Raw genomic sequence first — 25,037 nt, forward strand, 5'->3', positions numbered from 1 at the left:
TCCTTTTTTAACATTCAAAGCTTCTATTGAGGTTTTCAATAACTGTTTAACACAACAATCATTAATACATCACAAATGTATAGTTAATTTAAATTTAGTTAATAGTTATTTCATTGTCAGACACTATTTACTTAGTTAAGTACTCATAGGCAAACTCTATGAGAAATTAAGTCATTTGGCTTAATACAAAACAAGATTAAAGATACTTTAACAAATCAGAATTAACACCAATTAAATCACAGTATCAGTATTGCAGAGATCCCCCGAGCTATTGGATAAAGAGATGTGAAACTTTAACAGTCACAACGAATGCCAGCTATATCACAGTATCACAATATTGCATAAATGTCTTAAATTATGGGCTAAAATTACCCTCAGTACGTTTCGCAAATAAAATAATAATAGATGATACTGTGGAGAAAAAAAAGAAGAGATTTGAAGCTATACAGCCCTTCTCGAGAACAAACCCCCCACTCACTTTACTTTACTTTTCTTTTTCTTCATTTCCCAACTCTTGACTTCACGTCACTCTTTCAGGTTTGTCATCTGGAGCGTTTTGGTGAGACAAGTGGCCTCGGCATCAGTCTGGAGGCTCGGGCGGGACATCACTACCTGTGCTCGGTCTTACCTGAGGGGCCTGTTGGCCAAAGTAGCAAGATCTTCACCGGAGACCAGATCCTGGAGGTAACCCTTGACACCGACCCTTTTGGCCAATTACTCTTAACAGCTCAGGCTTTAATAAAGATATGAGATGATGTAAACTGGAGTCAGATATGATCTGAGTGGGACAGATTAGTTTCATCTGTGGCTCCCTTGTGGATTATCTTGAGGTCACAGTATCATAGTTCCTTACTACGCTCATCTTCACTTAAGCCGTGCACTGCAGTTGACAGCTTCTTAGTAAACACTGCACAATTTCGAGTGTAAAATCTCAGCATTTTCCCTTAAGGCAGCAAAAACAGTCATAAGAAGGTGGGAGTGAGTATGTGTGGCTCTGTGCATTTGTGTTCGTGTTGCAGGGGGGAGTGCTTGCCCTCCTCCCCCTCCACTGGGCAAGTTCGCACACCCACACGTATCACTCATCATGATGAGCTGTCTGATGAGCTCTCAGACAATGCACGGCGGCGTTCGCTCGCGATGTAGAAAACACTGACGGCCCACTGGCACACTCGTGTCCTTCGTATCTTCAGAGTGCAGAGCCAACATCTGTGTCGCAGCTCAGCCCTTTGATCTCCCTTCAGACGACATCGGTGCGGCGGAGCCATTGTTCAGCGCTGCTTTTTTTAAATGAGCCTCGCTCAGTTACCGCTTTCAGCTTTAATTGTTCTTTCCGTGGTTTGATGTACTCTGGCTACTAATTGCTTTCACGAGACCCATGCCTGAAATATCACTAAAAATATCAGATTTTAAGGACTGTCTGACCCACACGCACACACACTCGTAGAGGCACAAATGTATGATAACGGCAGGTATTGAGTATTAAAAAAAAACAAAAAAAACAGCATGACTAACACCATTAGAAGATCTATTTTGGAAAATGCTGTATTATGTGCCTTCCTGGCAGGTGAACGGGATCCCTCTCATTGGAGTGGCACATAAGGAGGTGGTCAATATTCTCAAGGAGCTGCCGATGCATGTTTGCCTGGTGTGCTCTCGCATTGTGCCCCCAGCAATTCCTGACAGTGACGAGGAGGACGACGACGAAGTCCGTCTCACCCTGAAAGAGCTGCTGGCGGAGTTCAACGACAAGGTGATCGCACACAGAGGATAAACCACATTAGGATTGTTCCACATCCTCTGCATTCGAAACACTACTGACATGCCACTTCTCTTGTATATCAATCTCCTCTCCCTCTCCTCTGCTTGTCCCAGTTGGACCAGGGCTGTGTCATTCCCTGTCCTACGGCTGAGGACATCACCAAGCGTGGCGTGCCCCCCATGTCACCTCCTCTGGCCATGTGGGAGAGAGAGGCACAGGTGGTCGAGCTGGAGAAAGGCGAGCTGGGCCTGGGCTTCAGTATCCTGGACTACCAGGTCAGAGACATGCCCCTCAGCCCTTCCACAAATAGAAAAGACTGAAATAGACTGCAGTCTGATAATGTCAGTGTCAGGTTAGATAGGATGAATGCCAAAAAAAAGTCTGAGAAAATAGAGAAGCATATGGAAAATGACAACTGCTCTGATATTCTTTTTTCAGTTTCTGATTGAAAACAGGTCAAATCTTTAGCAAAAACTCAGTGTGAAGCAATAGTAGTGTTCCTATACACTTTTCATTTCATTCTGTTGTTTAAATGAATCTCTCATTTTCATTTTAAAATATTCCATGTATATAACTCACCAAACCGTCCTTTCCAACCTTATATCAAACTCTAGGATCCAGAAGATGCCACTAAAACAGTGCTGGTAATCCGGTCCCTTGTTCCTGGAGGTGTTGCAGATAGAGATGGTCGCCTGCTGCCTGGTGACCGACTCATGTTCGTGAATGAAACAGACTTGGAAGGCTCCAGCCTGGATTATGCTGTGCATGTCCTCAAATCCACTGGCTATGGCCCTATTCGCATTGGAGTTGCAAAACCACTGCCAGTATGTATAATTTAATAAGGAGTACATTCCAATTTTTGTGTGGGACACTTGAGAGAATTTATTTCAGTTTTGTTTCATTAACGAAGACATATTATGCTAATGTTTGGCTTCATACATTTAATTTGGGTTAGTACGAGAATATTAATAAATGCATAAAATACTTACATTTTCTCATACTGTCCAGTGCTGCAGCACCGTATTCCACATCCAACACTCCTTTAGCTCCCGTCCCTTTAAGGCCCCCTGCCTGAGATTACACAGGCTTCTCTGATTGGTCACCTTTCACACGCCTGAGCCAGCGCTAGTAACAACAATGGAACAGCTGTGTTAAATGTATACTTGCCAAATTAGCTGCTAGGCATACATTATGCTAATGTTCGACATGGTGAAGTAGTTTAATGTCACAAAGTCATAGAGTTGAAGGCGAGACTACTGACTACTGAGGAGCTCCCATTTTTACCTTTCAGGACCATTTACATGCATAATAACCGACGTATATAAAAGACTGAAGGACAAAGAGAAACGAAAAGGCCCAATAGATCTTCACCCAAAAGAGAAAATTCTTATGACTAGAAGTGGGTGATACAGATAAAATCCTCATTCTGATATCTGTTATTTTGCACTTAAATATCATTACAGATCATTTGATTCGAAACAAACTTACTGACTAAAATAATCTGAGAGAGCTGTTTTTCTTTAGCAAATGAAATACCTAGAAGATCAAGGTGCTTCACCACAATGATACAAAAAACATAAAGATCGGCAACTGCTTTCATGAATTCATGCTCAGTGTTTTGCAACACTGCCAACGATGGCCCTAATACAGTGGTTCCCACCCTAGTCCGATGAACTCATGTATTCATCAGCACCGCCATTTATGTCCATATGTGTTTATTTGAATGTACTTCAAATCTGGCTGTTATATAATCATCGTATAACAGTTGATGTTAAAGTATGTTTGCATAATTGAACAGTCTGTTTATTTCAGTTTGGTCAAGTTAGCTTTCGTACTGAGACCACATGGAGTGGCAAAAACTTCCACTCATTTATTACTTTTAGTTGAGTAATTCAACAGTGCTCCTGTTACTACAAGCTTTCTGTCTCATCTCCTCTGCTCTTTTGCTTGCTAGTTTTTCAAGCACTCTTAATTGCAGTAACACCTAAATTAATTATTTAAAGCGCACTCAATATGTGGATGTGTTTTTCAGTTCATTAATTTGTTTTCTTCAAATTAGATGAGCTTCTCCACTCCATGTTCCCCCTGGCAATTGCAGAGTTTCACTGGTAGAAATCGTTGGCCTAATAAACCAGAGCTATCAAAGGGATGAATATTATGGTATGGCACAGTTTTTGACGATAGACGTGTGTATGTTTTCATACAGTTTATCATTATGTTGCCCAAACCTGTGCACATGTAGGAAATTTGAATTCTCAGAAAACATATTAATTATAATGGCTTGCAGCACACGTGCCTTTGAATTCAAAACTGGATTTTCTCTTTCAGGATTTCATATTTATAGATAGTCATTTCCACAGGTATCAGACTTCAAACTTAGACTTTTATTATCTTAAGGGGAAATTCTTTTTTTATGGCACCGTACCCATCAGATTAGACAGTACAGACGACAGACAGACATAATGCAAGACAATTATTTAAATGTGTGTTTTCCTTGAGAGTACAGTATTTCTTCTCCCTTTTGTTGTGGACTGTGGCTTAGTAACAAGGAACAGAGAATCCAGTTACAGGCCGTCTGAATATTTAATGCAGCTGAGAGATGAACACAATGCTCGACCACACTACAGATGGAGAGAGGGGGGGAGAGGAGAAGAGGGCGTCTAATTTACAAGTCACCTTCTTTAGCCTGTGTGCCTCCATGTGAATTTAGCCAGACAGTTTCCTTTACAACTTTTGGGAATTTTTGCATTCTCAGCTGGAGCTGTGCGGCGGCTTAACACCCATCTCAGAGAGGAGCGCCCGGGCCTCCTGCGACGACAATGACAGCCACACTCAGGTCAGCCTGCTAGCTGAGGCAGAGGAGGCTAATACCAACAGCAACAGCAATACTCACAACTCTGAGGACAACAGAATCATCCAGTCACATTACACTACAACGGTACGTCATAAAAACCCACAAAAAACTTTCTTTGTTTAAACTTTTTGCTCACTTTTGAGCATTTGTCATCTGCAGAAGTTTGGTCCACAGAAGAGGCAAGGGCAGGGTCCAAAAGTTGTTTTAATAGCGCCAGTTCTTGCAGAAAACAGATCTGAAAAGTAGAAAATGTCACAGTCCTTGCTGACATTCACCAGTTTAAAATGTGTTATGTCGCTCAATGGCGTAAACTCATTTGTGTGTAATCATGCACAGTCTTGTTGCATTTCCCTGCTTTAGACACAGCAGGAAGCGTCTTTGCGGTGACAGTTACAGTAACACTGCAGCAGTCCGTCACAGCAGAAGCATTGCTCATTACCATGCAAACCTGAGATTCAGTGGGTAGCCATTTTAGCTGCTCTAAAGGAGATTACTGTGGCAGCGTCTGCTCTCTCTGTTCAGGTTCTATAGCAAGGGAGCTTACAGCCGGCAGTATCAGTATCAGTGGGTCAGGTACAGCGAAAGTGCTCAATGTCAAAGACTTGTTCCTCCATTGTACCATCGACTCAGTCCTATTGAGGCAGCCTTTTGTACTTGCTTTTGCTTAATTACCAACAATTGCCTCTCAATGAAAAGTGCTTACTGCTCGCACGACATTGGCACCTGGTGCCGCACAAGGACATAAAGTGCTGCCTCGGTGTCTCCCACACGTACACACACACAAAGAGACTCAGAGCAGCAAGTGTCAGTGTGTTCTCATCAAAGACAGGCTTGTTGCAAAGGTAGCTTCAGAACTTCAGTGCTGCTTGTACTTTCTGTGAAGGTTCAAAGACGATCTCCTTGCTGCCCTTTTTCTTTGGGAAGTGCCCGGGGGGACCAAAGGAGTCCACCTTACTGCATGTTTTACATTTCAGAATTACTCCGAAGGCCTTCACCTTGGAGAGTTAACGGTTGTTTGAAGTAATTTTGGTGTGAGACCTGAAATATGATGGTTTGTGTTGATAGTGGTTTAGGACTTTATTTCCAAGTTACATCTGAAAAGTGAATTTGCTCTCTAATTTTGAGATTTACTCCAGGTGATGGGCACCAAAGTCGATGTTTGGGAAAATCTGCAATTTTCCACCATCACTGAGGCTCTCATATAGCCAGCAGCCAGCAGCATGGCTCTAGGGATGGCAATGTCTGTCAGTCGGTTCATGGATCGATCAGTAGTTCATCGATGGGTTCACAACTTTTGGTCAGACTAAAATATCTCATCAAACATTAGCTCACTTCCCTCAACCACCACCATGAGGTTCACATTTGGATATTCAAGGATACCATCTCGCTAGGTAGTCTCAGCCCTTTATCATCATCTCGATTCCACTCAATTAAAGTTGAATTTCGACATGGTCGGTAAACACAGTTGTACAGTGGACTGTGACAACCAATCACAAGCCCAACATACAGAAATATTTGATAATTCTGAGGCACTATGAGTGCAGGATATAAGGACAGACAGTCAGATACAGAAGGAGGTTAATGGTATGTGTTTCATTTTACAAGATACCAGTAAAGTAATGCAACATTTAGCTGGCGTTTTGTTCGCATTCAAGTAGCATAACATTGGCTAACCTTATCATCTAGCAAACTGAAATGTTGCAACATGTCGAGAGTTTCTCTTTATATCAGCATTTGTCTTTGGATACTTAATATATTTCTGGTGATGATCGATTAACAGATGACAAATGGGCGGTGGCAGATAACGGCAGCTAGTATGCTATCCTCCAAAATGGCTGCAGCGCCCCAGACTGCTGAAGTAAGATGGTGAAAATGGTAAACATTCTACTTGCTAAACATGAGGTTTTTTAGCATTGTGATTGTGAGCACGGTAGCATGCTGATGTTAGCATGCTGATGTTAGCATGCTGATGTTAGCATGCTGATGTTAGCATGCGTCTTCAAGCGCCACTGTGCCTGAGTGAAGCCTCACAGAGTTGCTAGCATTGCCATAGGCTCTTACTCTTGTGTACTGTATTTGTCACGACATCCTCACACTCTTACTCACTCATGCCCTCTGCTGTCCCTCTCAGGAAAACCAGCTGCGTCATCGTTACAGCATCATGGAAGACGACAATAGGCAGCAAGCACCTCCTCTGCCCCCCCGCACCAGCTTTGAGAGGACAATCACTGTTGTCCGGGGCAACCGTAGCCTTGGTATGTTCTCCGTCTTTCTCATGGTGATGGTGTCTTGGTGTGTGTACGTCGCCGGCATGGCGGTAATGACGCTGATAGGCGATGATGATGACGACTGCCTTGAAGAGGAGTGGTGAAGTGATGTGCTCCTCATACCTAATGAAGGAGATGATAACTGTGTGTGTGCGTGGGTGTGTGTGTGTGTGTGTGTGTGGGTGTACTGTACGTCTGTTTGTTTTGACCGAGAGGATAGTATGGTGGTCAGAATGGGGTCCAAGTAATGTGATAGAATTTAAAGAAATTATATTTAAAGACTTTATATTGTTATATATTAAGTATTTATTAACTTGAATATTGATCTAAATGTATTTGTTTTTGTACTCAAGTGTCGAGAGTACATTGTCTTTACTGTTCCAATAACAAGTCCAAGACTGTTTAAACGTGACAGGGAGGAAACAACAGGGTGTAAAGTGCTCCTGCACTTTCATCGCAGGGCACAATGCAAAGCTAAGGCAGCAAACTCATTTGTATTCTGGTAAAGTGCTCCAATAAGGCACCGCACTACTGTGTGTGTGTGTGTGTGTGTGTGTGTGTGTGTGTGTGTGTGGGTGTGTGTGTGCGAGTGTGAAAGTTTATAATTATGTAAATGTTCTTAGGTAGAGAAGATCAAGGTCATAACCTACAGTCTGTGTGTCACTGCATTCTTTGGTTATCATCTGTTTAAAATATTGTAGGTCCTCTTGCTGAGATATTTTGGTAGCATGGCGTTTCTCGAAGGTTTGCAGATTTTCTGTGATTGTGGTTTATTTAAATATATTTGAATTTGAAGCAGAGCTTTAGCTCTGGTTGAGCTATGGTCTGTATCAGCAAGGCCTGAATACTGGGGATGTTTTATGAGCAATAGTATTGCAGTACAATATCTGTTTGTACTACATTAGACTCTTTCTGTTATTAGGTGCCATGTGTTATTCCACCCATTGTGTAACATTGATGTTATGCCCAATTTCGGAGATGAGATATGCTGATATGTACAGAACGTACATTGTATAGTTGTTCTGAACTGAAAGGATGGTATGGCTTTTAGAGCAAGTTTGTGAAGGAAAAGGTCTGATGGACTAAAATGAGGTCTTTTTTTCTTGCCTTGCTCGTCGAAACAAATGATTATAAACAGCCTATTTAGAAATATTTTCTTGAATGATGTGAACCTGTTGCGCTTACTGTAAGTCTGTGGTAATGTAACAATGTTTTGTTGAGATCAAAACAATCAAACAATAGATTTTCATATGGAAATTATTATTAATGTTTCTGCCACAGAGTTTGTAATAGAAAAATGTTTTTTGTTTGCGTGTCATAGTATTTCAACACCTTTTGGATGTTCGAGACATTCATTGTTACGACTTCAGACTTCCTCTCATGTCTTCAAAATGTGTGTCTTCTACTTGTTTTGTCAGCGTCATTAGCCGTGTCTCCAGTCGACTGTATTCCATGCACTATGATTGTATTGTAATTTGAATGTAGAACCAAAAAACAATAAACTATTTATTTGATCAAAAATAAGCACAAAGTCATTTTCTTTGACCAACTTCAAATTATGTACGACCATAGTGTTGTGGATGTGTGTAGTCTTCCATTAGATAGCATCGTAGTACGCAGGCAGCCTTCCCCGTCAGCGTTGTGTCTGTGTGTGTGCATGAGATGTGTGCGCGCACGTGTGTGTGTGTGTGTGATGCCTGGTTTACCTGTTTCTGCCTGTTTGCATTAATGAAGTGTCGGTGTAATCCGCCTTGCATCCAATTTGATAATGCCAAAGTCAGGTGTTTGTGCGACTAGCATGTGTTACCCCCGAGTCACCTGTGCCCCGTGCCCTATGTGGGTGTGAGTGTGTGTGATTGTGTTCGTGCACCGTGTGTGAGTGTGACTGTGAGGGATGATGCTGTGCAAATGTCAAGCATGTGTAGCCATGTTTGTGTGCTAATCTGCCTAGTGTCTGTCTTGATTATGCTGATTATGCCACTGTCAGGTGTTTGTTTGTGCGGCTGTCTGTTTGGCAAGAAGCCTTAGCCAACCCTCCACTCACCTGAGCTCCTGTGCATGTGTCTGTGTACGTGTTTGTGTGTGTGTGTGTGTGTGTGCGTGCGTGTTGGCAGGGATGTCGGTGAGTGCTATCAAGGATGGCTCAGGCATGCTGGTGCGTAGTGTGGTCCAGGGGGGCTCTGTCAGCCAGGATGGCAGGCTGGGGGTTGGGGACGCCATCTTGGCCATCAATGGAGAACCTACCTCCAACCTGACCAACGCCAGGGCCAGGGCCATGCTCCGCAGACACTCTGTCATAGGACCGGAGATGAGGTGAGGGGCCAGTCACTGTCTAACAGCATTACACAATGTCAAGTGCTTTGTTCTGGGTTGAAAAATAACAGGTGATCCGCACTGTTTATCATTGTGGAGCTCACACAGTTCTGTGAAAGTTTGATCACACTATATTACTGAGCTCCTCTCTGCCTCACCTGATCTCAATAATCCTCAGCCCGTATCAAGAACCAGTGGGTGTGCCAGGTGAGCAACGCTGTGTGCGTCATCCTCTTGACAGAGGCTCAAGTGCTGCTTGAATCTTCTTTCCTAATTGTTGTGGAGAGCGGCTTGTTAATCCATAAGTAACCTACAGTCATAGCAGTTCATTTTTGCTCATTTTGACAGTGGGAGGTACACTAGAAAGGGGTACACCAGGAGTCCATTTCTGATCCCCAAGGGTTACAGTCTGGAGGGTACAGTCTGGATTAATTGATACCATAGGGCTCATTGTTGGACTTAAATGTAACTGTGTGTACCTTTTGAGGGTCAGAAAGGTAAATATATGTACCGTTTTTTAATAAATTAAACCAATTATACCTATTGTCATCAGAGGTACGAGGCTGGGCTCTTTAAAGTTCAAACCGCAAGGGTACAAATAAGTACCCAATGTCAGGGGTACAACAGCTGTACCTTAGGGGTGACAAGCTGATGGACCCCTAAAGGTACAAATATAAACTTCTTTTCTGACAGTGTAGGGCTGCAACTAATGATTAATTTAATCGTTGACCAATCTGCTGATTAATTCCACAATTAACCGATCAATCATTTAGTCTATTGAAAAAAAAGGAAAATTCTTATTATATTTCCCAGAGGCCAAAGTGTCCTTTCGTCCAACCGACAGTCCACAAAACCAAAGCGTCTTCATCTACTGTCATAAATAAATGACAAAGAAAAGCAGCAACATTCTTACATTTAAGATATGTATTGTTTAAAAAAATAGAATAAAAAAATCAGAACAAAAACTTGATATTGGCAGGATTGTTAAAGTTACGAGGCTTTTCAGACTTAGTAGGGGAAAAGCACAGGTGTTATAAGTGACACTAACGATGGCCTCATTCTACTGTCCCAGCAAGTCGTGACAGTGAGTCAGCATGCACAGCATCAGCACCCCGAATAACAAAAGCAGCTATGGAACTCAGCTGTCACTCACTTCATGACTTCCACCTGCACTCTTCCTCCCTTTACTTGTCACAGAGACCCTGCACACCCAGGCAGGTGTTTTTCACTTATCCTAGATAATTGGACATCTGCTCAGGCTGACGTCGTAAAGAACCGTGTTGGCTTTTCATGAGCTCAACAAAATAGTAACAAAAATGTAAACACTGACAGGGACCATCTCTTTAGTACTTTTGTTTTTACTTGTGATATCCTTACACACGTTTACTGTTTTATTAAGGTTTGAATGCAGGACTTTTACTTGTATTAGAGTGTGGTATTAATACTTTTACTTTGGTAAAGAATATAACTATTTCTTCCCCAAATGGGTGCAACTGTCTGACCCTAAAGGAGTAGGGTTAATAATGGTCAGAGTTTTCAATCAGGCGCAATCAGAGGAGACGGAATCAGGTAAAAACACCTGTAAGACATCAAGGAAGCTCACAAAATCGAGTGTTTCATACGTGACAAATTCATGGAGCTGTTCATCAGCATAAAACTCTATATCATAACACATGGAAAACACATCTACGAATATTTGTCTTCTGCCATTTAGATGTAGATGTGAGCAAACAAGTTAAAGTAAGAACAGTTAAAACAAAAGTGAATTTTTCCAGAGAAACATTAACTGTTGATTATTGATTATGAACAACCAAAGAAGCTTACAACACAAAAAAATAAACTATTGCCGGGCTGTTGGCCCAAAAGAAGAGACTTTTTTGTGAGTTTCCTTGATGAATTCAGCTCTGCAGGACATGACAGGTTAATCACGCTAACAATGGAGCCCTTGAGTGCCCTGCGAAGAGACAATGACAATGATACCAGTGGAAAGCTGGGACACTTTAAGGATGTGGATAAGCAGTTCAGTTCAGAAGTGTTCAAACATTTTGTGACAGTGGCTCATTTCAGCTGCCGTCGAGGTCTAAAGGGTTAACAGGTGCCAATCTGCAAATGTGTCAACAATCTGCCCCACTCTAAATATTTGCCATTTATTTGATGTTTAGTCATGTCACGTCACCGGTTTCCACTCGGAGAAGCCGGTCTTCTATCTGGATCTGGAATCGATCGATTAACCATCACAGGGAAAATGATTGCCACACTTCTTAAAATGTAACATCTGGTGGCCACAGCTCACGACACAAAAACAAGGCCCTGCATTTGCCCATTAAAGTAGGACGTGTTCCCCATCAGTCATACGCACTTTCCCTCATGTCATAGTTCCAACACGTCTTTGCTTGCAAAAACGAGAAAAAGCCAGAGTTCTTAGAGAGAATGTGGACAAAGCTCCCTCGGGAATGCAGAGAAACAAAACAGTAATTGAACACTGCTCACGTTTTTCTAGATCTACCCATGCAGATCCCGACAGTCTGTGTGACTCGAATGAGTAAGTATGCGTGCACGATAAATACAAATATGTGCTCTCCGCCGTTACAAGCATGACTTTCACCGAACATCCTCAGTGTCTGAACGATCTCGTCTCACTTTGGATCTCCATTCCCACCTTGTTTTTCGACACCGCAATCATAGTTGACGGAGGCGCCGCGGTCATGTTAAATTAGATTAGATGATGAAATTTTAAAGATTGCCTGAGGGGAAATTGGAAAAATTATTACTTGTTCTAACATCAGCAGTTATGGCTCCACATCGACAATGCTTGTTTGGCTGATTGGAGATGTGCCCCACCTCCACCACCCCGCTGCCCTGCAAAACACCCACTCACTCTCTCGCTCAACCTCTCTGTCTCTTTCTCCCTCTCTCACTTGCTTTTAAAGGCACACACATACACACACACACACACATACACACATGCATACACAGCCTTTCAATGGTCTAACCTCCAAAAACACCTTTTTCCTGCGATGGGAAATATCTCTGAATAATTCATCACTCATCTCACCTTGAACAGTGCGCTTCTGAATAAAAGAGCGTTTTAAAGAGCCCCTCATAGATGCACACACAATACACACACACACACACACACAGATGAACACCTAAAAAACACTTGGCTGCACACACATGCTCGCACTGCCTCCTCCTGACAGCACTGCAGACAAACTAACAGAGAGTGGAGGCAGATGAGTTGCTTTGGCAGCCTCAGAATAAGACAGACATGGAAGGGTGAGGGCTTGTCACTATCAAACTGCCTCTGTTGAGACAAGACAGGCTGTCCACATGGCTCAGTCACAACAGCTTAGCGCAGAAGACCTCCATATTCAATCTGCCACCATGAGTGGAACAGAGAAATTGGCTCTTTCAGCGGATTCAAACAGCATGTCTGCTGGTAGCGTCACGCGGGAATGGAAGCGGGGGGCGGGGGGGTCTTTAATGATGTCCTTGACACTTCAGTTAAATGACATCCATTACACCACAGCTTAGATTGATCCAGGCTTATGCAAAATCACGTTCCTCTATTATTCCAAAAATGATGTGTTTCAGAAACTGTCTTAGAACTGTCAGAAATGCACCACTTAGTGATGTAAAATCGACATTTTGTCACAATTGTATTTCCATTTTTTTCTTTTCATCTTGCACCAGCCGCTGTACAAGCATGTTGTTGGAGCGGGGCGTATCTCAAATTCATTGCTCACTTAAAAAAAAAATTCACATGCGAGACAGCAGCCTCAGCTGCTAGTGGCTGTTTATTGGTGATTTTTTCAGGAGATGATTGTTACTTAGGATAATAAACATCGCTTCAGGTATCCAGCTTTCAATTTCTTTCAATCTAATGGTGACAGAATGAGTCCAGGAAGTCATCCGACTAAGAAAAAGCCTTTGAAGGTTAACCCCCTCCCCAAAAAATAAACATATTTTTCCTCGTAGAGTTATTTATCTCATCCAGATTATTTTCTTGTGTGTTGCAGAGTTTTGGAGATACAGTATCAGCCCTCTCTCAAACATCATAGCCCGAGAGGCTAGTGTAGTTTGGAAGACAGAAAATAGTTTACACATGAAACAGATTATATTTCAATATATTCATGTCATTTGTTTGTATTTGTTACTTTTAGCCAAGTGCCATCTAGTTCCACTATATTTCAAGAGATGGTCGACATCTCTATGGCCGATATCTCAAAAAACTCAGCCACTCGCACCAAAACAATCTAGATGGCTCCAACATACAACAGTGGTAAAGTGTCTCTTTGCACAAACATGACAATATGTAAATCGGGGAGCTTTTAGAGGCGCTAGTAGGCAGATTCAGGGAGTGCTGGCTGTAGCCTCATATTTACGGCACAGACTGTTCCTTTAAACCATAACATTATCCCACCTTCCCCTGCAGAGGTGATAATCCATCTGTGCTTTATAGAAACCATTCCAGACTGTCACTTGTCTTCTTCCTTGTCACCATTATCCATCATTGTTTTGTGTGTCTGTGAAAACAGTGATGGAGGGCGCATTGATATTTAACATGTGTCCACCCCGACCCCACATCTCTTCTCCCACTGTCCCATCCCATCAGCATAACCTATGTCGCAGCCCACCAGGTGGACGAGCACCGAACCCGTCTGTGTTTACCTCCTCTGGCATCCATCGCAGGAGACAGCGCCCCCTGCTCACCGACCCCACCTTCTCCAGATCCTGCCTTGGACCTGGCCCCGGCCACTGCAAGATCCCCAAGTCCGGTCAGAGCCGAAGCTCCAGCTCCAGCTCCAGCTTCAGCTCCAGCTCCAGCTTCAGCTTCAGCTTCATCCGCCCTCAAACACTCAGCCTCTGTCAAAGTTAAGGCTGCAGCACTAGATTCAGCGTTAGGCAGGACCTCTGCTTCATTTAAAGCTCCGTTCAGAGGCCCGACCATCACCCCGGCCCCAGACTCAAGGTAATGTAAGATCCAGAGGTCTCAGCCTATTATTTATGGTCACCTAATCTGTACTCTGGCCCCAGAGTGCAAGATAAACCTGTCTCAGGGTTTATTAGACTCCAAGGCTCCAGCTTTATTACACGTTGATGTGTTTTCTGCAGAGAATTCGGACTATGAAATAGCTATATGTTGTGCCTGATGTGAGTTCTTTGAAAATGTTATCCTCAGGCTTTTTTTATTTTTTATTCTTTTTGTAGCAACCAGGGGTTTTATTGCTGTAACACATCACACATTTCAGTTACCCAGCAGCTTAAGTCACACTAATGATCTGAGTTATTATCTGACACTTTAATTAACCGTATCCACGAGGAAACAATGTGCTTCAGTGTGCAGCCGGCTCGGCGTGAGTCTCCTCCAGTCCGTATTTTCCCCTATCCATTCTTCGCCGTGGTAAAGGCAAAAAAGCTTCTCTGAATGTGGAATCTCTGAGTTATATTTAGCTGTTCGCTTATGGATCTCAGTGCTGACTGTCAGCGAAAATGAATTGTTTCGCTTCTGTCTGTCCCTGCTTTCACTCCATCTCCGTGCCTCTGCCTTTCTCCTCCCTCCCTCACTCACCATTTCTCTCTGCAGCCCTTTCTTCACTCTTATCTCCCAATACATTGTCTTTGTCTCTCTCTTTCTCTCTCTCTCTCGTTCTCTCCCTCCTTGCTGCCTCTCTCTTGACTCTTTGTGTCTACATCCGTCTCTCATCTCACTCTCCCTCAGTCATCGTCCTCTGGTCTTTTTCCTCTTTAACTCATTTTCTCCCTCCTCCCCACTTCGGTCCTACCCCCCCTCTCCTGGCCGCTCTCTTTCAGCCCTGCTGGAACCATTTGTTCTGCCCTCTTCTGTAACTTAACTGGCTATAGGCTCCTGCTGCGTAGATAGCACCACTATCACTCACCTCCATGGGCTTATTACAGCCCTCCACCGTTAAATATATTCATGAAAAATTCTCTTCTTCTCTACCTCTTTCTTCCAAACACACACACACACATATATACAGTGTGTATACTGTATATATACAGATATACTGTATATGTGTAAACACACACACACACATTAAAGACACCAACTTACTGCAACCTCTCTGGCAGAAATAGGTGCTTTCAGGGATGTTTGCACCTAAAGCAGTGGATCCTCTCAAGGACCACATATATAGGTCGCTAGCGGTGATGTGTCACAGTGTGTCAGGACTTGAAGGAATAACAAAGCGCGCCAAGATACCTTTGTGTCCACAACACTCCTGCTAGTGTGGGATCTAGTCGGAAGCTTTTTGTTTAACAGAGAACTAAGGATTAATAAACTGATTATTTCTTGGCTCGTTAGACTGTAAAAATGTCAGAAAATTGGGGAAAATGCTTGTCATCATCATTGTGATGTCTTCGGATGTCCTTTTTTGTTTTTGTTTTTTTCCTCCAACCAACAGTCTGAAACAAAAGACATCATATTTTCAGTGACATGAAAACAGAGAAAAGGCAGCAAATCTTCACATCTGAGAGGCAGGAATGAAAGAATGTCTGGCATTCTTCTGCTTGATAATCCACCATTAATCAATCAACACTGTCGCAGCTACACAAAAAACACTATTTGATCAGTTACGGTGTTATTAACTGAACTGCGTATTTGTTCTGAAGATACTGAGACAAAAACATTTACGTGCAGGGAGTTAACTGTTGAGGAAAATGACATTTTAAGCACAGGTACTGGCGTATTTGATCATCAAGTTTCTCGTAAAATTACTTCAATATACTTGCATGTTTTTTTTTACCATCAGTTGGCAGATTCCAAAATGTCTACCTCACAAGAAGAAGGAGGAAGGAAAAGAAGATGGACAGATTACGGAGGAGAAAAAGGACGACACCAGCCCTGCCGATGGGAAAGCACGCAAGCTTGGGGTGGAGATAAAGGTGGACGGTAAAGAGGATGCAGAAGACGAGTTTCATCCTCATATCGTAGTGACTTGGGATCCGCCCAGGAGGTTAGTATATCACCGATGTAGGTAACAATGTCATTTTCTTCTGTCATTTAGATTTTGATCAGATTTTCCATTTTCTGCCCGTGATGCCCTTTATCCTCTCTCAGCCGGCGAGGGCTTAACACAATCCTCGTGTGCTCAGGTTATGTTCACAGCAGGGGTAGAGCAGCACAGCACAGACTCAACACGCTCATATGTCTTAGGCCCGGAGAGGACGACTACTTTCACTACCCGTATTTATCGCATTTATGACTGTATCCCCGCCTGGATAAATCGCATAAGCTGCACTGCATGCAAAGACCAGCTTTTGTGCATTTCTGCCTGGCAGGTATAATATTCTATTGTTTTGACTTAATCTCTGAAACTCTATCCGCGGCCCTAAGCAGCGGATAGAAGGAGACTGAAAGGGGGGTGAAAAAAGCACACCCACTGGATTAATTCTCCTTCTTGAGCATTTATTCAGTAATGTTTCAAACCGAGTAAGTCCTCGTCAGGCATAAGGGAGAGGTGCATTCATCACCACTGTACTCGTACTGTAAGGAGGATTTTCTGCTCAACAATATGTGGATGTTCCCCGAATCCTGCTTTGTGCTCCAGCGTACAGCTGTTTCGAGCACCAGGCCAGTCCCTAGGCATCAGCATAATGGGAGGCAGAGGCATGGGCCGGAGACTGAGCAGTGGAGAGATGATGAGAGGAGTCTTCATCAAGCACATCAGCCCCGACAGCCCGGCAGCACATAATGGCACCCTCCGGACCGGAGACAGGATACTAGAGGTATGTGTGTGTGTGTGTACTTGTGCCTGAGTGTGTGTGTGTGTGTGTGTGTGTGTGTGTGTGTGTGGTGTGTGTGTGTGTCTGTGTGTGTGTGTGTGTGTGTGTGCGTGCGTATGTGCATATGTGTGCGTGTTGCACAGATAGGGGAGGAAACACATTTATTAGAGATTGCGGGAAACAAGAGTGTGTGTGTTTGCCTATACTGTATGAGAGTCTCTGAGTGGCCCAGAGACCAAAAAAGTGGTGAAAATAGGATTGTGTGCATTTGAGGCATGTGCAGTAATCTGGTATTGTTTGGGGTCTCTGTTGTATTAAAGGATGAACATTTCATTCATTGACATCTACCGATTATCTACTGTAGGTCCAAGGTTAAAAGTTCAGTTTTTCAGTTCTGTCTTGACACACACAGAAATAAATGTCTTTTTGCAAGTGGAAGCGACACATATTTGTGTCTTCTGCCAAGAAATATCGAATGTATATTTGAATCAAAATACCGAGGACTTCCTTTTAAAGAGATAAATGTGATCCCTACCCTCTCACAATAGAGTTTGTGAAATCTTTTAAGCATATCTTTTTTGAGCATATTATGTGACTGAGACATATTGCAATTCCTTTACTTCATCAGGGATGTATAAATGAACAACTATCAATCCGAGCCCCGGCCAAGACAGCAAAACACGTTTCACATAAAGGAACGAGCAACAACTTAAAACAAACAACATAAACAAAACTTCTAAAAATCTTTTGAATGTGTATTAAAGCACTCTCCTCCTCACAGTGTGGTGTTCTGAACAATCAGACTGTACGTTTCCATGTTTCTCTGCATTCAGAAACGAAACAAATCTATTTCACTTGGCTGAAAAACTGCTTTTCCAGTTTAGTTGATATTTCATCAACATTACACACTCTTGAAGAAAATGTTTTTTCCCCATTATCTGCTGTGTGTTGAATGGTCCAAGGTGTGTGGTGTGGACCTCAGAGATGCCAGCCATGAGCAAGCGGTAGAGGCCATCCGCAGGGCCGGAGACTGTGTGGACTTCCTGGTCCAGTCCGGACAACAGAGATCTCAGGTACCACATCTCAGAAAAAACAGCCAAAAATAGCATACTACGACTGTAAACTGCAGTGTATATGCAGGTAGTCATACATTACATTTACAGCATTATGGTCTCTTGAGGTTCCAGATTCTTTCCCACTGCATCTCCATACTGAACTAATGCAAAGGGAAGGAGCGGTGTGCATTCTGCTGGACAACTCCATCAGAGGTTTCAGCAGTGTTGAGCGTGGGAGTTTGTAGCATTACGAAAAAATGTCCTCTGGACATAAAGCAAATTGAGCAAAAGTATCTCTGACTGAAAACCTAATGCCACATAACATAACATGTTGGATACACCATTTAAAGCATCCGTGTTTCACAGTCATATACGCAGATATTCATCTGCCTACTCTGCATCTTGTGTTTTCGCCCACAGTCCCCTATACTTCCCAACCACGAGAGACTAACTCCAACACCGCTGTCCAACTCACACAGCAGCAAGGTAACACTGCCCAAACAGATACTTTGAGCTTCATACTCATGTTTTAATAGATACAAGTGGAGATAATGATAGTGTACAATGAGCACTTGAGAACACATATTGTATACGGCACTACAAAGCCGAAGAGCAGCAGCTACTTGTTTGTATCTTTCGAGGTCGTGCCCGCAGCTTTAGATTCTTTAGAACAGATGACAAGCTGTGAAATCACTTTTTCTCAGTTTCTGTTCCCACTCGGTCACTGATGTTTGGCTGTGTATGGCTGTAGCATATAGAGAATGTTACGTATACACTGCATTTTATAGAGAGAGGTGAATCATGGACACCCACAGGGTATTCCAAAAAAGAAGAAAGGAGCTCTTATGGGTTTTCTGAGGGGAAGACTGTTGTTTTGATGGTGATGTGTACGGGACTATATCTGTGTTTCCCCTCATGATCGTAGGAAGCAGAGACTCTCAGTGGTTTGTTCCTTAGTCTCTCCCCTACAAACCCCTTCACTCCCACCCCCTTTAAGGTTAGTACATTTCTGTGTGTGTGTGTGCGTGTTATCATGGTTATGCGGCATCTTAAAAGCAGCCTTGCATTAGCATTTGCGTTAAGCCAACTTCCAAAAAACATAATTAACGTGCATATTTGTAGATAGAACCCTTGTAGTTCAAAGTCCCTTGCAGCTACCTTGTTTGTTTAAACCCTTTGTTTTTCTCTGTGGTGGAGATGCATAACTCTCTAAATAGACAGTATTCTTTTGAAGTTATTTTGCCATGCACTTGTAAGTTGGTTACAAAATAATGCATGATTCTGGTCATCTTTCATGTTATTTTTAGCTGACATTAAAGCTGTGTTCATTAATTCATCCTGTTCGTCAGTTTTTTTCCCCCACTGCTACATCAAGCGCACTGAACAAGCCCCAGGGGTAGTCCAACTCATGCCAGAAGGACCCCTGAGGCATCCCCAACTCTGCCTGTTCAATAATGTAAAAACTTCTCCCAAGGTACCTTCCCCGACACCAGATGGGATGGATCGGAGGAGCCCCACAATGGCCACAACACCAATCACAGCAGCAGCTGAGGACGAGGAGGACACCGGCAGGAGTAAGTGAGCGTCACAAAGACGTCACAGAGGCGCACAGAAGGATCTTCCAAAGCCCTCAGGAACAGAACAGGAGCTGTGTGGCAATTTTTTGTGTAGTGGCGACTGTCACACTGTGGTCACAGGATGCCCTCTGGCCCACTAAGACTTTTTTTTTGCTGTACACATTCATTAAAAATCAAAAAGCCGTAACATTAAAACATTTCATGATCATCATGAAGATTTAAATAATGCAATCTTCAAAATATCACCTTATTGAAAGTAGGGTACACCATTACCTGTTACTGGGTGAGCAGTGGGTGTGGCTTAAAGGGAGAAGGTGGTGCTTAAGCCAAATGTGGGTGGGGCTAGCTGAACATTTTTTTTTTTTTTTTTCATTTTATTATACAGACTGGACATTAATCACATACACAAGAACATTACATACACATATGACATATCAAAACAAAACAAAACAAAGCAACTTCTTTAAGTCAGAGGATGCTTGAAAATCATCTTGTAGCTAATCATGAAATACACCATTACACTTAATTCAGTATGGAGCTCTAATATGACCTTATTGTGTCCCATAATCCATCTTGTCCCCTCTATTTAAAAAAACAACTAAACTTTACAGAACAGTCTCAGAATTGAGTTTCAGATCATGTATGTCTGTAAGAGTAAAATAAGTAATTACAGAACAAGTCTGTTATGAACTTGAAAGAAAAAAACTTCAGTAAGCTACCCCATTAGGATTTCCATCACCCAGTGACGGATATTGACTCATTTTACTTCTAACTCACACTCCTAAAAAGTGCAGTATCTGTACTTAATACTCGATTCAGTTGAGTACTTCCTCAATCTTTATTGAAAGTTATATTAAGGCCAGTTGGCAAGGCACACACAGTTTGTCCTGGGAGAGAATCTAGACTTTAAGTTTCTTCTTTGGCACATAAAAAAACAAACCCACTGTTATTCAAGTTGTATCCATTCTTTGGTTTGCTCAATGCACATACAGTATTAAAAGTGCCCTCTGGAGTTTCCTTGTAAACAAACAAAGTTTCTGTTTACATTCAGCAATACTCATCAGAATCCACCGTGTGAATCCTGAAGGTCTAACAAATGTGTTGAATTCATTTCTGTCCTCACAGAACATTTTCAAAGCCGATTTTTATGAAAAGTTTGAAACCAGCTTTTTTTTTTTTTTTTTTTTTCAAGATCCACGTTTGCTAGCTAGCAGACTCTTTCTTCACTGCCTTTGTCGGCGTGCTGTTATGTTGGCATGGTATCACCTCCTGCAGATCAGTGAAATTGTGTGAAACTCTTGAAGTAGAAGAAGAAGAAGTCTGTGTGACCATGGTTATTTACACACATGTACATCTGAATCATGCAAATATTTGAGTGCATATGCACAAGAATACGCATGGATATAGACCAGCGCACACAGATAAATCTCCAAGCACCCAGAAACCCACACGCACACACTTACCCTATCTATTTTGGTGACATACATGCGTGCTCACACAAGCCTGTACTGTATGTTCATTATACAGACATCCCTTACCTTTCTCATAACATGACTGACATCCTCCCTTCCAGACAAATTGCAACAACACACACTTGCACAAGCTCCTCCAGGGTGTAATGCTTTCTCTCCACATGAAGTGTCAGTCATTACATGTAGCCTTCTGCACTTTTTTTTTTTTTTTTTTTGTGGCTCAGCCATCATATCCTCCTCCTAACAGACTCCTGTTTGTTAACTCTGCCTCTCCTAGAGAAAATGCTGCAGCGATATGGCAGCTTGTCTGGGAAGCTCCATATGTTTGAGCTGGAGAAGGACCCCGCAGCTCGGGGCCTGGGAATCAGCCTCGCCGGGAACAAGGATGGTTCCAGGGCCCGCATGAGCGTCTACGTGGCAGATATACACCCTCGGGGACCTGCTGGTTTAGATGGGAGGATATGTGTTGGAGACGAGATACTGGAGGTGAGGGGGAGAGTGAATGGAGATAGTGAGGGAGAATCACTTTGGAGAAAAAACAGATGGGAGGGTTTTTTAAGGGCCAAGAAGGGTCAGAGTCCAAGAGAGATACAGAATTGAGAGCAAGCAGAAGGAGGGTTGTGGGAAGGATGGATGGATGAGTACCTGCGCAGTGGATTTATCACACAAATTACCACTGAAGGATGGCTGGTTCTGGGTTGGATTCCAGCAATGAGCAACCGTGTAATAAAGATGATGAGCAAAATGGTGGCAGAGGAGTGGCTGTGGGGGGGAGGAGAGGTAGAAGGAGATGACAGGAGATGGCAGATTAATGTGGAGATGGATGGGATGGGATAGTACATGACGTGATTTTTCTTCCAGATCAACGGTCAGATCTTGTACGGTCGAAGCCACCAAAATGCCTCCACCATCATCAATAACGCTCCGTCTAAAGTCAAGATCATCCTCATCAGGTAGGACATTCCGAGTGCACTCCCGGTGGGATTTAAGTCTTTCCCAGACTATAGGTGTTGATAACCAGCTTCAGGGAGATACCAGATTTGGTTTTGTTTTATCAGGAATAAAGCAGCTCTGGGTCAGATGGCACAGGGATCCAGAACAGAGTGTGAGGACACGGTCGACTCCCAGACAGACTCTGCAGAGCCTGGAGGATTATCCAGAGACACCCAGCACATCATCCTACCTCAGGTGCAGCAGCTTCAGTAAATCTTGGCATTTAACCAATGTTAGACTTCGAGCGGCACATATCTAACATCTAAAGCAACCGGTTGTGGTACCCGTCCACACGTTGGAGCAAAAAGAGTGATGACACCAGAGAAGATGACAGCAAATACACACTGATGCAGAACCCTGCTATTAGCTTCACTAAGTCTGGGTTCAGAGATTGAGTTTGTTTTCTTTTTCTTCTATCTCAGAACACCTTGAAGGAACTGAGGGTCAAAGGTCAAAGGTCAAAGGTCAACGTCACTGTGACCTCCAAAAAAATGTCTGTAACTCAAGAAAGAAAATTCTGACAAAATTTCACACAAATTTATAATAGAATGAAATAATTAAGTGATATCATGTTATATCCAAAATGTCAACGGTCAACTTGACTGTGGCATCATTATGTTCTGCAAAACATTGTTTTGGCCATTATTCAGTGACATAAACAGGGCTGATCCGCATGCTTCGAAGCTTCTGCTGCTAACATGGCAATCAGTGTCCGAATCAATATTCGATAGCGCTGTCTGATTGGTTACACGTCACAAATAATATCCTAACTTAACTGAAGGGTGTTGCGCCGCAGACATGTGTCAAGGGGAAGGCCACAGATATTGGCAAAGTTGCAATCAACAAGCTTCTTATCTATTTTCTATGACAGCTTGCTGAATCATGGGCTGAATCTGTTTGGATCAACTTGTTTCGTGTACACAAATGCTGGCAGCACTAGCCACGACCCAGGCACAAAAGTGGAAATTGTGACTATATTTCACATTTGGTCAGGTTCTGAGTTTGTGACGCTAACCTTGGGTGCTCACCTTGAAAGTTTGGTAAAGACTTTCTGTACCTCTCAGAACATGAAGCTTTTTTGCCTCAACTTTCCAATCTGAATGCCGTCTACTGTCATGGCGCCAACTTTCAATGTAATTGACATACAGCAGAACAACAGTAACAAAGTTTAACGAAGTCAAGTCCGATCAATTTTTTTTAATATCTCTCTATCAAAATAAACATTTGCCTCAAGGGGCTTCGCAATCTCTATCCTCATAGCCTCGACTCGGATGAGGAACGAGTCCCATTAACTGGCAAAATTGGAAGAAATCCCAGGAAGAACAGTCAACTCTGTCCCGAGGAGGGCTTCAGTTTCATGTTTTTTAAATTGATTTAGACCACAGGGAACTTGTCAACCAGGACAGAGGGCCTCCTTTTCCTCCGGTAGTTCACCACAAGCTCATTTGTTTTGCCGATGTTGAGCCTCGGATGATTGTGTCGGGTATCGTGACAAAGCTCTCTGTCAGTCCTCTGTACCCCTCTGTAGGAATAGTCTCTAAATGAAGACAGCGTGTTTCTCACTGGAATTGACTCACTGGGATCATACATGTTAATACAGGCATACTGAACTTTCCCCCCCCAAAAAATACACTCAAGGTTCCTTTAAAGTCAAAAACTTGATGTAAACTGCAACTTGAGTCATACAGCCACAAGGTCATTCTAGTTTCCAATCTCCCTGCAGGATCACGTAGGTCTCGGCCTCTGCCTGGAGGAGGACAAGTCCAAGGACGGAGCGGTGGTCAGGTCCCTGATCCAGCACGGCACTGCCAGTAAGGTGTGACATCATCAGTAGCATCATCATAATCTTCGACATCTTTATCCATGACACAGCAATGTTTTCTCTATAAAAATTCTAATCCTTTACGTAGCCCACTTCCTATTACTGTCTCGACCAGTTTGCTGCCATTTGTTCTCTTGTCATGTGTAATGTGCTATTTTTTCATTTATAATGAATAAGAAGTTGGACTATAACATTACTGAAAGTACTGAAATGTAAATGAAGGAAGTGTTTTGGTCCATGTCAGTGTTATATCATATTATTGGATTATGTTTTTTATTACTGATGCATTAAGGTCGGAGCAGCTTTTAATGTTATAACCAGGTAAAGTGGAGTCAATTTAACCATTGTTTTGATTGTTGGATGATGTTGCATGATTTTTGTTTCATATTAATCATCTTTAAACTAACTCTATCTGTCACAGTAACAAGTAAGACAGAGTCAAGTAGAATATCAAGTAGAATAGAATAGGAATACTCAAGTAAACTGAGTACATTTATTTTGTGACATTTCACCACTGCTTTTTATCCCAACCTTGTTTTTCTCTATTTATCTCACACGAGATAAGAAAATAACCATTGCTTCATTTTTTTAAAATTTTTTTTTACCTCAAACATTATTATTTCTATTGATTTCTTATTATTCCGCATCCTCGGGATATTGATTTTGTTTGGTATTTTTCTTTACGAGTAGAATCATCTCAGTGACTTCAGCCTTCGTCGGACTTCTTCTTAATTGTTGCTTTGGATTTATTCCAGCACACGGGCTGCACATAACTTCAGCTGTTTTTAGCATCTATCAAACCTTCATAGCTTGACTGTAATTTGGAGGATCAATAATCCATCAGCTTCGGTCTCTTTGGTGTTTCTGGCAAAATTTAAACCAGATTAACTCTGGGGTGACGTTCTCCATGATTTAAACTTATGTCATCATGCACTAATAAGCTTTCATGTAGGACCCCGGGCTGCAGTTATTCAGATATTTGTCCAGAGGGTGTGTTCGGTTCTAAATCTCATTTCCTCTCCATCCTTCTGTTACATACACTGTCATGCATTTTGCTTATGTGCTATCTTTTATTCATGTTTCTGTGTGTGTGCAGGATGGCAGAATAAAGGTTGGAGACAGAATCGTGGCGGTGGGTGATGAACTTGTGGCAGGACTGTCTGTGGACAAGGTAGAAAC

The 25,037-nt window shown here is 42.6% G+C and overlaps 1 protein-coding gene across 4 annotated transcripts in view; it reads left to right on the forward strand.

Moving 5' to 3' along the window:
* The window catches only part of LOC115578852 (multiple PDZ domain protein), a 44,027-nt gene that overhangs the window by 8,952 nt on the left and 10,038 nt on the right, over positions 1-25,037 (forward strand). For 3 of the 4 annotated variants that reach the window (XM_030412096.1, XM_030412107.1, XM_030412129.1), the window contains exons 14-33: positions 538-684; positions 1,565-1,750; positions 1,873-2,034; positions 2,374-2,583; positions 4,515-4,697; positions 6,745-6,868; positions 8,995-9,193; positions 11,694-11,735; positions 13,809-14,165; positions 15,967-16,170; positions 16,765-16,942; positions 17,902-18,012; positions 18,415-18,480; positions 18,920-18,991; positions 19,469-19,568; positions 21,321-21,529; positions 21,905-21,996; positions 22,102-22,231; positions 23,760-23,852; positions 24,955-25,029. In XM_030412096.1, coding sequence (XP_030267956.1) covers positions 538-684; positions 1,565-1,750; positions 1,873-2,034; positions 2,374-2,583; positions 4,515-4,697; positions 6,745-6,868; positions 8,995-9,193; positions 11,694-11,735; positions 13,809-14,165; positions 15,967-16,170; positions 16,765-16,942; positions 17,902-18,012; positions 18,415-18,480; positions 18,920-18,991; positions 19,469-19,568; positions 21,321-21,529; positions 21,905-21,996; positions 22,102-22,231; positions 23,760-23,852; positions 24,955-25,029 — 2,940 coding nt within the window. The remainder of the gene's footprint in view (positions 1-537; positions 685-1,564; positions 1,751-1,872; positions 2,035-2,373; positions 2,584-4,514; positions 4,698-6,744; positions 6,869-8,994; positions 9,194-11,693; positions 11,736-13,808; positions 14,166-15,966; positions 16,171-16,764; positions 16,943-17,901; positions 18,013-18,414; positions 18,481-18,919; positions 18,992-19,468; positions 19,569-21,320; positions 21,530-21,904; positions 21,997-22,101; positions 22,232-23,759; positions 23,853-24,954; positions 25,030-25,037) is intronic. The other variant, XM_030412118.1, reaches the window with a different exon arrangement.

This window comes from Sparus aurata, chromosome 1 (genome assembly GCF_900880675.1).
Source record: "Sparus aurata chromosome 1, fSpaAur1.1, whole genome shotgun sequence".
Taxonomy (NCBI): Eukaryota; Metazoa; Chordata; class Actinopteri; order Spariformes; family Sparidae; genus Sparus; species Sparus aurata.